Here is a 14,844-nt window from a genome sequence, read left to right as displayed (position 1 = left end):
ATAATAAATATAAAATATCCTTTAAAATACTCTTACAAATAGTTGTGGGTTATCTGAGATCAAAATTTTCAAGCCCTCTCTCCTGCATAAATAGGCTCTAGAATTCACTAAGCCTCAAAATAATATTGGGTACATAAAATGAAAAGCAGATGGAGAGTGATGCTAATCACATCATCTCCAAACAGCAAAAACAAAAGTATATGGATGGAGCCCTACCTGATATATTTAGGAAACTTTACCTAGTATAAGAGTAACAAAATACTCAGCAAACTCTAAAATAAACAAACTTTCCTACGTAGCAGGCGTAACCTGACCTAAATAAATACATATAGAAATACAGAACCAAAAATAGCATAGTGGAAATCAGTAAACCCTAATAATAATAATAATAATAATAATAATAATAATAATAATAATAATATATTCTGTGGCTTACATTTTAGCTAAGAGTACTTTTTCTTTAGTGTTTTTGAAAAGATTTAAAGAAATACTAAAGTCTAAGTTAAAAATTTGTAAATGTATATATAATACAAAACAAAATAAATAAAAATTAATACATACCCTGGAAAAAATCAGTAAAAAAGGTGAAAACATATCTTTGTGCATCCAAAATATAATAACAAATCCTTCCTGACTGGATTAAATTGTGTTATTTGAGTAATATTAAGCCTAAACTTGTAAAATAAAAGGGTAAAACTTGACGAAACACACTTCATGTGTACAAAATTTAATTCAAACCAAATCTAAATTGTGTTATTTGAGTAAACTAGAGAATAATCCTGTAAACTTGGAAAATCTCTCTCTCTCTCTCTCTATCTGTCTCTCTCTCTGTGTGTGTGTGTGCGTGTGTGTGTGTGTGTGCGTGTGTGTGTGTGGATGTGTGTGTGTGTGTGTGTGAGTGCGTGTGTGTCCAAAATGTAATAAAAAACACGTTCAAATCGAGTTATTTGAGTAAATATTAGGCTAAACTTGTGAAATAAACAAATAAAAGTTGAGAACATACACTTTGTGTGTCGAAAATATAACTAAAAGTCTTTCCTGAATAGTATAAATAGTGTTATTTTGATAAAAATAGGTATAAATTTGTGAAATAAACAGATAAAAGTTGAGAACACACACTTTGTGTGTCGAAAATGTAACTAAAAATCTTTCCTGAACAGATTGAATTGTGTTATTTGAGTAATAATAAGCCTAAACTTGTAAAATGAAAAAGTAAAACTTGACTAAGCACACTTTGTGTGTCGAAAATGTAACTAAAAGTATTTCCTGAATAGATGAAATTGCGTTATTTTGGTAAAATAATAATTTAAAGGTCGACAAAATACACTTTGTGTGTCCAAAACTTGAAAAGTAAACAATTAAAAATTGAAGAACACAGTTTGTGTTGAAAATATAATAAAAAATGTTGCCTGAATAGATGAAATTGTGTTATTTGAGTAATAATAAGCCTAAACTTGTAAAATGTTTGACATAAAGTCAAAGTTTGGTAAAAAAATAAACTCAATATTATATTAAATAGCACACAGTAACATAAATTTACTACCTAAATCAATAATCAAAGGGTCCTAGGTTCGATCTCCCGTGATAAAAGCAAATAGTGAAAACTGTAGGCCCAGTCCCTGATAGTTCTCCCTTCTTCCTAGTACAGATATAAAACCCTTACGCTTCGTTCTCCTTGTTTAAAGTAAAATTCTCGCTACAATCTAATTGGGTATTCAAAAATCCTTTTTTCTTGTGTTCTCGGTAACCTTGGCTTACTTAGACAGAAACCTGTTCTGACATGCAAGAGTTCTAGCCCAAAACCCGCGCTAAAGCGCCCTGTGCCTTGGGGAAACCCTGAGCGGAATATTAATTGGCGGCGGAAACCGGTTCTACAAGCGACGCATAGCTTCAGAAATTTGACCTACATCACGCATTCTCAGACATCTTTTGTTCTAGTGTTCTAGAAAACCTTGGCCTACTTTGACAGAAACATGTTCTAGCATGCAACCGACGCAGTTTCAAAAAATTTGACCCTTGCTGCGCATTCGCAGACATCCTTTGTTGTCTGGATCAATCCCTTCCCATGCCCTACAGTATTGCATACCTTTCCCCTGTTATTGCGTACTGGTTAACCTTGGGAAAACCGGTTCTGATTGGTCAATCGGGTTCTTTCTTTGTTCTGACGTTGTGACGTCATTTGACCTTGACCGAACATCTCCCAAACTCCTTTCTCGTCTACCCCCAGAGCGGAGTTCACCGTATTCTGTCTAGCGTCTGAGACCACCGTCTTTCATAACATAATGAAATTATTACATACATTGTATACACTATAGGCCTAACCACTTATTACAGTTACATATCGCGGGTTCGAGTACCGGGACCTTCTTCTTTCGTACCATTACCACCATTCAAAGCGGTTCATAAACCATAAACTCTTATTTTCAAAACTATAAACATTAATATTATCGATTCATACATTACATACTTTGCAGTAAATAATATAAAAACATATGCATGGCGTTTAGTACCTCTAATTACCTTCTATATACATATTTTTCATAAAATAAATAATGATATATTCATAAAAAGTTATAAACATGCAAATACATAAATGTAAAGTATTCTAAGTACATGCAAATTAGTTCTAAGTACGTGCAAATTAGTTCTAAGTACGTGCAAATTAATTAACACCCGTGCAAATTAATTGCGAATATTAAATAGCGACAGACACTAACTATTATTCCAACTACTTGCGTATCACACAATATTATGATCTATTTGAACGGCATAAATAATAAAAAAAAATCACCAACCGACTTCAAATATACGAAGGGTGTCCAAGCCGAATTTAGAAAATCAGAGAAAGTAAATAGCATGTGGTAAAGAAAGAAATCTGGTTTGCTTTTCAACGTAGTCCCCTCTATTAACACACACTGTTGGATGACAAGCTCATACGAGTAATTCCAGTGTGGTAGAAGAATTCACCCCGAGACTCAAAAAAGGGGTTCATAGCACACATGACATTCTTGTCGTCGTGAAATTGCCGTCCCATTATCTCGAACTTCAAATATCGAAACAGGCAACAATGACTTGGGTCCAGGTCTGGCGAATACTCCGGGTGACTGGTTATTCTGAACTTCTGTTCGTCTGCATCAGGCCTGGCATTGTGAGACGTGTGTGGTGACGCATTCGTGTAACAAATTCATACAGTACCTGTTGTTAGTCCTCCTTTTCTGGTGAATAACTTGACGCAGTTCGGTCAAAGTTTCTGCATACCATTAATCATAATATGTCTGGGATATAACTTGGCGAGCACTGGACCCTTGCAGCCTCCACCCCCCTAAAAAAACAGTCAACAGCTTCCGTTGAACTTTTGCCTTCTTGAGCGGAGGCGAGTCCTTATGCTTCCACTGCATGCTTCCTTTCGGGATCATAATAATGTCAAATCTCTCGTCCCATGTTATTAGATTAGAGATATTTTTTTTCTTTCACTAATTCCAAATTTTTAATTGAAATGTCGACACTATCTTGCTTTCGAAGTGGTGTGAGCAACTTTGACACCCATTACCCGGGCACTTTTCTCATCATCAAGACTTCAGTCAATATCAGATGAATATCCGAAAGCCCATCGTCCCTGCTTGACAGACAGTTTGTCTTCTGTCTCGCATCACTAAGGTCTAAATCAAAATCCCTGAGACCTTCTGTAAACAAACGGATCACCGATTCGATGTATCACTCCGCGTCAGCTGATCCATGACCGCAATCATCTGCTGTTACACTCATAGTTCGCCGCACCTATTCATTTTATATAAGAGCCTCTGAATGTGAGAACCCGTTCTCAAAACATCAGACGAATATGCAGCCGCATATATTGTTACTCTCCCGGTCACTCTCTCTTTCATAACCCTTAAAACTGCAGATACTGACACACCACTGCACTGGGATACCAACTTAACCACTTCATTTACTGGTTTCTCAGGATACTACTGACAGAACGTTACATAAATATTGAGTAGAATCTGTTTCTCACCCCTTTGCAAAGGCTGTCCTTGCTGGTGTTTTGAAAACAAGCTCGGAGAACACGGAGACTTTCCCTCACGCATAGAACTCGGCATGTTATTTTTCTAAGGCTAAGTCAGGCAATATTACTAAGTTGCACTACTTCCTTGCTGTTCACATGATTTTTTTTAGAAAATAACCAATGTTATAAAATATCATTATGTGCACAAATCTCTAAGCTCATTGAAAGTTATATTACTACAAAATGTTCACACTTATCTTGCCTTGCGATGTCACCAAGTTATTTTACGAAGTGCACTATATTTGGCGGAACAAAAATCGTTATTAGGATGCTTGTCAAAGTTTCCAACCGCAATAAATTTACGAACTTTCTTTGTCTTGTTTGGATCATCATCAATATATTTATTGGACTTACAGCAATGCATATGGCTGTTTATGCCCATTATATATTTTAGTTACATAAGATACAATTTACATAAAATGTACAAACAAATTTCAAATACACTCCTATCTATATCATCCTTAGAAATATACATTACCATGTTATATCATTTTGTCTAAAAAATGCAAGTAAAATATATTCAAAGAAAGAAGCCAAATTTATGGGAAATGATTACTGGTGCAAAGAGTTAACCATAAAGGTGAAGCAATAAGTAAAAAAAGAAAGATCATTGGGTTTAAAGTGAGACGTCATTTGCGGCAGCGTATCCCATACTACAAATTTACCATTGTTTTACCTTACGTAATGAATCCTGTAACAACGCTGGATTTTCGTGTGGATTATTTTACTTGTATGAGTTTGCAATGCTTTCTGCATGCAGGTGGTTTTGTTTAGAGAAGGTGTCAGGGTTTGTGATTTGACATATAGTTCTTATTTTTTTTAAGGTGTCTGGAGTACGGTTATTTCTCGGAGGTGGTGGGGATGGTTCATTTTGAATAGATTTCCTTCCCCTCTTGAACTCGTCAGCCCAATTGAACACGATAGCACATTATACGCATTGACCAAACTACAGTAAACCCTCGTTAACACGAATCCCAAGGGACCGAAAATTCAAGAGTTCGTGTTAAAAAAAATCGTGCTAACCGGGGACTCAAATTTTATTGTTGCAATACAGTTCTTTACGGTATCCAATTTTGGGGAAACTCGGCTCAATCGCAGAGGATTTTTAAAATTCAAAAAAGAGCATTGCGTATTTTGGCAAATGCACATAAAACTGATACATGTAAACCGCTTTTCAAAAAATTACGTATATTAACACTTCCAAGTCTGTACATACTTGAAACACTTACTTTCATACACGAAACAAAATCGAACTATCCAAGGAACATAGACACTCACGATTACAATACCAGACAAAAAGATAACTTCCACATTCCCAAAGTGCGGCTAACTGCATTACAAACAGGACCTTTTTACTCAGGCATCCTGTTATACAATATATTACCAAAAAGTTACAAAAATTTTGAGAGAACCACAATCTTTAAAAGTAAAGTGAAAAAATTGTTATTGGAATACACATTATATTCAGTTCAAGAATTTCAAGAATTAACTAACTTTATAAAATAAATTTAGATTGTATACACTATATAACATGTACTTTTACAGCACTAGTTCACTTCAACAAATAATTTGTCATTGTGTGTTTTACTATTATATTATGTTATATTATTATTAAAAAAAATGCCAAATTGATGTATAGATATATATATGTGCGATGTCAACATGTCTTTTGTAATTTACATGCACCAATGCCCCCAGGGGTACTATCGGTGTGAAAATTGCTCAATAAACTCAATAAACTCAATAATCATTTACAATACGTATTATGTATGTCGTCATAGAAAACACTAGTACAGTACTACAGTAACTAACTTTTAAAAAAAGTACTCGCAGATCATTTTTTTTGTGAAAAATTCCTTTATATTACTCTTTCGCAAGATACGATAAGACCTCTTCATAAGAGCAATAATGCCTTGATCCAAAGGCACTTCATGTTACTCGTACTGGCTACGTCTTATAGAATAGAAAAACACATCTGAACACACAACTGAATTTGTTGGTTAAATACGTATAAGCTCATTGTTGACGCGAAGATCGCGATTGTCGACCAATTGCACCCAAGTTTTAATCTTGATGTTACTCGTACTGGTTATGTTTTAAAGAATAGAAAAACATATTTGAGCACATTGTTGATCTGAATCTGTTGGTTACAATACTGTATAAGTTGATTGTTGACAAGATGATAGAGATTGTTGAGCGATTTCTTACATACCTAGCAGAGGAACGACTGAGGAACAACAGAAAAAAAGTTATGAAAAACTTTGGAAGTTCGTGTTAAGTGAGATCTAATGACGCAACGGACTAAAAAACAGTTCGTAATTCGTGGCAACCGAAATTCACGTTAACCGATACAACTTTCTATAAGATATAATACATCCCTGCCGGGACCAACATTTTCTTCATGTTAACCGAGTATTCGTTTTAAGAGAGTTTGTGTTAACGAGGGTTTACTGTAGTGTGGATGTCCTTGTGTGGTAGCCCTTCCAGCATCAAGAACTCATATCATTGCTCGATACTTCAATTGCTTTTCCGCCACGATATACTCAAGGTTCTAACTTTCGTAAGCCACGGTACCCACGTGGAATGAAATAGCGAGTACATGGAAATGAGTATATGTACAAAGATGTGAACATTATTCCATCACAATATGACATGTCTACATGGTCGCCTTATATGGTATTCTAAATTTGGCTTCGACACCCCTCGTATATATAAATTGGAGAGAGGGACAGCTTCACCGGCTTGACATAAGTGATATTGTACATGCTGTATCTGCAGTCTGGAAGAATCTAGGGGAGGGTATGGTCCCTACTATGTTGCAACATACCGGGTGGTCCAAAAGTCCCGGAATGGTCACGTATCGTGAGAAATACACATCGAATCGGAAGACGAAAAAATACGTGTTTAATAAGTGAAAGAAAGCTATTCAATGATATCACACTTGATTCCCCACCTCCTGTGAAATTTTAAATAGAAACCCCATTTTGTATTGTAGAATCGGAAAAAGGACTTCATTCCTCCAACGAGCTATCAACCATCCTCCTAGCTCAATTAGAAACTGAGATATGGCGATTTTAAATTTTCGAAGGGACGCTCTGCCCCTAATTGAGCTAGAGTGAAAGCGACTGCAGATTCGGAATCTGCACGTCAAGACCTTTCAATAGAGTATATGGTAGACCCCGCCTTTCCATATACTCTATATATTCTATATACTCCGATTCTACAATACAAGATGGGGGTTTCCATTTAAAATTTCACAGTTGCCCCCCGCCCCACCCCCAGGGTGCGATGGTGGGGAATCAAGTGTGATATCATTGAATAGCTTTCTTTCACTTATTAAACACATATTTTTTCGTTTTCCGATTCGATGTGTTTTTCTCAAGATATGTCACCGTTCCTGGACTTTTGGACCACCCGGTATATTTCTGTATGCATTTCTTAGTAATCGCAGGAGCCGAGTTTGGTTTTAAGTCCACTTTATGCACAGATAGACTAATCGGGACTGGAACTACAGTTTAAAGTGGAATCAGAACCATTACGTGTCTCCACCGGGCATCGAACCCGAAGTCCTTCGATGTTACCACTACGCTATCGGGAAGGTTATGTAGGAATCATAAGAGAACAGTTTCCAGCCAACCAATATTGTAGTAAAAATTAGATGAGAATGTAAATTGGTTTAATATTGTCGTTAGTACTTACGTGTAAAAATCCTGAGACTCCGAAATATATAATGAAGCTCGGAATTAAAAAGCCAATGTAGCACTGTAGCAATTGTATGAAGTCTAATTCTCCGAAAGTTTCTTTAACGAAACTAATGGGAGAAGCAGAAGCGTTTCCGAACTTTTCTGCCATTCCAGAAGCAAGGATGATGATCCATTCGCCTGTGAAAGGAGAGAATGGCATACGGTCACAGGCAATAAAAATGCGACACTTATATCCTGAAGTAATGGCTTCCCTGCATGACGTTATGGGTCCTGCATAAACCTAAGGCGTAAACCAAGCTTGCAATTTAAGATTTGCTGTTGAGGTTTGTTTATCGCCGTATGGGTAGGCAACACACATAGCGGCATGCAGTGAAGAGAGTGTTTCAGGGTCTGTGTTACACTTTTATTACCGGTGACTGTACGTAACATTACAATTCTTGTTATAATATGGGCAAGTTCATGCTATCACTCAGAGAACTAGATGCCTCATATCGATTGATGCACCAGAATGCATGGATTGATGCACTAAAGTGTGTTTTATGGCTTCTTCAAGGAATCACATTCACATTTGATGCATTTTTGAATGTCTTGAAAGAAACACCAAAGTGCATAATTTGATTCAAGTGAGGATTTCTTTCAATCGAGATGCACTTGAATGCATCATTTGATGCGTTTTTATGCACCTTGATGCGTCTTGATGCACCAGAATGCATCTTTTTTGATGATGCACTTAAACGTTTCGTCTGAGCTTCATAACCTCTGTAGCTCAGACCAAACGTTTAAGTGCATCATCAAAAAAGATGCAGGAAAGTGCATCAAGGAACATCAACTGACGCATTGAAGTGCATCTCGACTGAAAGAAATCCTCACTTGAATCAAATGATGTACTTTGGTGTTTCTTCCAAGACAACAACAATGCATCCAAATGCATCAAATGTGAATCTGATTCTTTGAAGAAGCAATAAAGCACACTTTAGTGCATCAATCAATCCATGGATTCTGGTGTATCAATCGATATGATGCATTTAGTTTTGTGTGTGTACTCTTCTGCTAATGACGATAGTTTCCAACTTATTTCATTAAATGGAGATGATGGAGAAGGGCACATGTATCAATTTGAGATATGGAACCCTGGTCAGGAAACGACTTAGTCGAAAGTTATAAGCGAAAATCGGTGTATGAAGATGTAATACTTTTATTACCCGCACAAGTTTCACAAGCTGCTACATTCACAACAGTTGTTCAAAATGGCGTCCCTAGGCTCGCTGCAGGCATGACATCGTCGCACAAAGTTCTGACGTACCCGTTGGAACAACCCCGAGGTCGTTCGAACAATGTCACAGACAGCGAGAATACTTGCCAGGGGATCCTCTTCAGTGTACTACAGGTGTCTCGTACACAAGACTTTTCACATAACCCCACAAGAAGAAAACAAGTGGGGTCAGATCAGGTGACCGAGCTGGCCACGGAACAGCTTGTGAAACTCGTGCAGGTAATAAAAGTATTACATCTTCATACACCGATTTTCGCTTATAACTTTCGGCTAAGTCGTTTCCGGACCAGGGTTCCATATCTGAAATTGATACATGTGCCCTTCTCCATCATCCCTGAAAGTCTGTATCATCACCCCGGAAACACCCTGTATTATATAGCTCCAAGTTGTTGTTTTTTGCGGAGAACTATAGAAACTAACTTATGAACATGTCTGATATAAAAATATAAAACATCTTAATATACTACATCGTAGGTTTGTCGCAAGTTTATATATTTGCCTTGAACTTATTCAAGTTTTGTTCTTGTGAACTAGGAAATTTTATGCTATGAAAGTGGAAATTTACGATAAGTAATTACGAAACTTACAATTATTCTGTCTTTCAGGTGAGCTGTATGAGTTTCCATTCTGCACAAGGATAATTTTATTCCTTCACATGTAACTAAAAAATACTTCAAATTTTACTCCAAACAAACAATATTTAGGCCCCAATTTACACTTTCTATCAAATTAAATTGCATGTATTTCTTATTTAAGAGCTGTACATTTGGAAAGTAACGACATTAAATTTGCTTTTGATAAAATTAGAAACTTGTTTTTGTGTTTTTCTAGGCACTGTGATTGAATATTGTCCATTTTTCTTGTGTGATATAAATATATATCATCGAAGGTAATATGGAGTGTGTAGTAAGATATAGTTTCGGTAGCAGACAATTAACACTTCAAGTGTTAGTTTAAGATATAGAAAAAATGTAGTATTTGTGTGATATTTCTAAACTGTATGTGACTGAATGACCCCCTCCCCCACACACATAATTTACCTTAATTTAATACTGTTAAACTTTTGAAAATGGACTTTGTTTACAAAGTCCCCGTGCTATGGGCCTGCAGCACATAGATACCTCTGCTCCTTCACAGAGCATGGTGAGCTTCACCAGGAACTCGAAATGACTCATTTCTACTTCTTTCTCTAAGAGACAAAAGTTAGAGAAGGAGAACCCCTTTATAATTATCTCTTGGTTGCTGGATATCAAGAGCATGTGCCAAATAATTTACTATATCTTGTTTCAACATTCTGAACATCGAATGCATTTAGCTGGCGAAGATCTCACAGTAGATGATGATATAGTGAAATGAATCCTCAAAAAATAAATATGTTTATAACAACCCATCAATTAAGTTAAAACTTTATGCAGAGGTAGATCTACACCAGAGGGCACAAATATCCTACGTGGAAAATGCTTTGAATTACCTCGAGTTCTTCCACAATAGTTTGGGAATCTATCCTGAGAGGGGAGAAAAATGTTCACAATGGGGTGACCTCCACATATGCATCAATCAAGTTAAAATTTTACACACAATTAAGTCAGTACTAGAGGACAAAAATAAGGCATGTGGAGAAGAGTTTGGAGATACTTCGGTTCTTGCTAAATAATACAAGCTTGGACCACCCTAATATATAACATTTGATGGATAGGAAATTCCTTGCCTCTCTCTATCAAAGACGGCGACTTTGGGTTTATTTGATTGCTGGAAAGGAGGGGGGGATGAACCCTATGTGCAATAACTTTTTGGTCCTGTCCACATGATCAATGTGTTAGTCGGTATATAGCATTCAATTTCATGATGACCAATTTCATATGCAGGTGCATATTTGTATGAAAATAAGTTGATGTGCATATTTTTGTACGAACAACCAACACCGACAATACACTGTATTTATTTTTCTTCTCCTCGCTTCTCTTTTCTTTATGTTTTCTTTGTCTTCTTTCCTTTTTTCTGGATTGTATGAAATGTGGCATCAAAATTATAGAAGACATTAAAAAGGCCCTCGCCTAGGTTGAAGATCCTGTGTATGTACAGAAATTGCATGCAGTATTGAAAAAGAACAGTGGGTATGCAACAATGGTGAAAGTTTGCAAAATTCTGCATACAAATGGACAACGTGTGGATGATCTGGAACTTGATGTGTCCGACTTTGTTGTCCTAAAATACAGTCCACTTGTATCTTGCGAGTGGAACGTGTGTTTTCTCAATATAAGACTATTATAGCTGAAAACAGAAGTAGTTTCAAGTTCGAAAATTTGAGACGACATGTTGTTATCAAATGCAATCATAATCTTGATCTGTAATGTATTGAGTTTCATTTAACGGAGAACCATATTAATGTAAATAAAGTCTGTGTAGCGAATGAGCATTCAGAATAATGCATATTCATTGCCTGGCATGTAATCTTTCATAGTTTGTAACATACAGCATTTCTATTTTAAACTGGTTTTTAAAGTGCATATTTAAGTGCATATTTTACACTTTTTAGTTCATATTTGCATGCATATTTTACATGTTTTTAGTGCATAACTATCCGAGCCCTAGTGATAAATATGAAAAACAAAATGAAGTCTCCAAATTTTGACTTCGGAAATGGGAAGGAGACAAATTTGTTACATCTCTTATTCATATTTTTTAGAAAACTAGATATTTACATTTAAAATATTATTGGTTCAGCTAATTTTAGACATTATTATCAATTGCGTAATATTTTTGTCAAATAAGATTGATTGATTTGCTTTATTTTACTTCGCTTTTGTGCCACTTTAGGATGAGTGATGATACTTATGAAGGGAGGCTCACAATTAACGCTCATATCTAGGCCGGGATTCAAACCCGATACTCTTGACGTCGTAGCGCTCTGTGCGGTCCCCGGGTTCGAATCCCGGCCTGGACAGACATGGCTGTTCTTTGCGAGTCTCCCTTCATCATCGCTCATCCTCATCTTCGCAAGTTAGCCAAAAGTGGCAGAAACGTCAAGTAAAATGAACCAACTCAATCTACAAGTTTATGATATTTGTAAAAGCCCCTCGAGTTATTTTATTGTTTTTATTTGAATGGCTGTAGCCCCACCAGCTCCCCCTGCGTACGCTAGTGCTTTTGAACGTGCACTAAAAGAAACACTTAATAGTAAATCTATACTGGAAAATTGCAAACATACTTGCCTTTCATTGTTATTCCGAGTAAGAAAATCGCTGACGTCACAATCATCGACCCAACGGCTTTGGACATTTTGACCCTGATCTGGTTGAACAGGTTGTCCAGGACGAGCGTCACGTTTTTGTTTTGGTGCCTTTCGTTGCATCTGTCCTCCATCGCGAAGAATAGGCAGACCGTATCGCCGAAATGCACTTCGATATCTGAGAAATACATCCAACAGGCATTTAATCTCGGACGTTTTTGTTTAGTTTCCGTTCTCAGTAGATAAGTCGAAGGTTGGCGACATATTGAACTTGTCTAAGTGCATTTGTACTCAATGTTAAATGTTAAAAAGGTTGACGTCTCTTCTGAACTTATCTGTGAATTTGATAACGCCACGTAGCAACCATTTCTGTTAGTCGATAAAAGGCTCGGGCGAATGGTTGGCGCTCTCGCCTTTGGTGAGAACGGTCCTGGGTTCGATTCTCGGTGGAAACCTCCAAAATTGTTGGACCTTCATCGTGAAATTAAAAGTTTGCCCCAGTTATTGACTTTGCTAGACTTTTGTCGTCATTTTACTATCCATGAGATTTACAAATTAACATTACTTGCAATCTTGGCACTTAAAAGCTTAAGCCATGAAAATAATCCAGTCAAGGTCACGCCATCCCCTACAGTGTTGCCAATACTCACCAAGTTCAACCGACGAAACCAACCGCATACGTACAGTCACGGACATTTCTGGGTTGTAACAATCCCATTGGATGTCAATGGGATCGTTACAACCCAGAATTTATTTGTGACTGTACAACGCGCGAAGTGTCTACTGAGCAGCTTAGAAGAAGTGTGGCAACCTTGGAGGGCCAGGGGTGTGGAGGAGGTAAGGGGAAGCTCAGACCTTGACTGGACTGTTTTGGTGGAGAAAGCAATATTGTGGTCTCCACAACCAGAAAGCAGCGACGATGGGACTCGATGTCAGGCCCATATCGAGGGGAACGGATGCCCCCGCTCCCTCGAACTATGAAATATGTTAATGTCAACCTATAAGAAAATAACGTTGACGATTTTTTATTTTCAGATTTTGTAAGAATTTCGATTTCGTCTTTGAATAAATGACTATGTTTGTTGTGGAGAGAGGCAAGCTTCAGAAGTGTGCAGTCTGCAATATTGAGTAATTTTAATTTTATAACTATTGATGCAATGCTAGAGTGCGCTTCAAATCTCCTGCATATGGCGATAGCCAATAGCAGCGCACTGCAGCGGTGCCATGTCGAAATCTCACTCAGAAAAGAGACAGCGTGGTTGAGCGAAATGCCTTGTCACGGAAATATATAGGTACCGCCGCACGTCTGTGATTCGCTCGTGCTGTTCAGCCGTTCAAGGCCATATGCGCACTGTACCAGACTATCACGTTCAGTCACTACCGCGATGACCGATAAACTGTGGGCTGTCACTGTGAGTTGTGTCGCCACATTCAACACACATCTTTACTTCGTTGAATAAAAATCTGTATAAAACCGGTTTCGCAATGTGACTTGACAATGGTAATGGATTTTAAAAGCAGATGCAAAGAGCTTCCTAACAAGACCAAGATCGAATTTATAGAACTATCCAATACTAAGATAAAGTCGTTTTAAGAGCTTCCTTTGGCCGATTAAAAAAAAATGAAAATGAAGAAATATGTTTAAAAGCTTTCTACCTGCACTGGATTTAGATTTCATCACGATCGGACCACGAGTTTTTTATTCATACGATTTCAAAGAGAGCAGACTTTTGGAAAACACAAAAAAACGTCACTTTTTTGTTCTCACGACGATAAAAAGTCCGAAGGCATACTCGAATAAACTTGGTTACCATAGCTTAATGCAGAATTGAATAAGCTAAATTTTGATGTAACTTGTTTTTACTGGTTAATTTTTAATCATAGTCCAAACTCGGATATCCATAATTTTTAAGCCAATGGTAGCCACGGTGCTGCTGGTCTTTGAACGTTGATTGTGCAATTATGTTTGTTGCTCGATAAAAATAAAGTAGTGGAAATGATGTGCATTTGTGTTTATTAATATTTATGGAATTTATCCAAAGCAATGAGATTTGTACACGACATATGTGATTAGCCGATAATGAAAATCTTCATTATATACCGGGTGATCCGTTTGAGATGTCAGAAAAGTAAACCTTTATACACAAGAGGTTAATGCACGTATCTCCGAGCAGCTTGTTGTAATAACAGGTGCGGCAGTGAAACGGGCGATTTGGCAACCCTGGAACTAGCAAGTTACGTATGGAACCAGATAACGGGAGTGGTGCCATCTGGACAACAAACCTTTGCCATTGACACTGATATCCGTGTTCAGTCGAGATGGCGTCGTGGACCGGCGAACAACGCGCTTTTGCCGTGAAGGCGTTTTACAAAAACGCTGCGCGGCCACGATGCTGTCGTTGCACCACTCCCGTTATCTGATTACTTACGTAACTTGCTATTTCCAGGGTTGCTAAATCGCCCGTTTCACTGCCGCACCTGTTACAAGCAGAAAGGATGTAAGTTTCGACTGAGTGGAGGTTTACAGACTTCAGCCACATGGCGGCGCTACTGTGCATAGTAACAAAGGTGGTGA

General features: G+C 37.4%; 1 protein-coding gene across 1 annotated transcript in view; it reads right to left on the bottom strand.

Annotated features, from left to right (window-relative positions):
* LOC146003291 (uncharacterized) overlaps positions 1-12,453 on the bottom strand; it is a 35,825-nt gene extending 23,372 nt beyond the window's left edge. The window contains exons 1-2 of the mRNA XM_083141530.1: positions 12,253-12,453; positions 7,763-7,944 (exon numbers count right to left, since the gene is read on the bottom strand). Of these exons, the coding sequence (XP_082997656.1) occupies positions 7,763-7,944; positions 12,253-12,403 (333 nt within the window). The 5' untranslated portion in view covers positions 12,404-12,453. The remainder of the gene's footprint in view (positions 1-7,762; positions 7,945-12,252) is intronic.
* Positions 12,454-14,844: the final 2,391 nt, after the last annotated feature.

The sequence above is a fragment of the Lepisma saccharinum genome, chromosome 20 (genome assembly GCF_977018435.1).
Source record: "Lepisma saccharinum chromosome 20, izLepSacc3.1, whole genome shotgun sequence".
NCBI lineage: Eukaryota > Metazoa > Arthropoda > Insecta > Zygentoma > Lepismatidae > Lepisma > Lepisma saccharinum.
The sequence above is the reverse complement of the archived record's forward strand: the minus strand, read 5'-3'. Positions and strand labels throughout refer to the sequence as shown.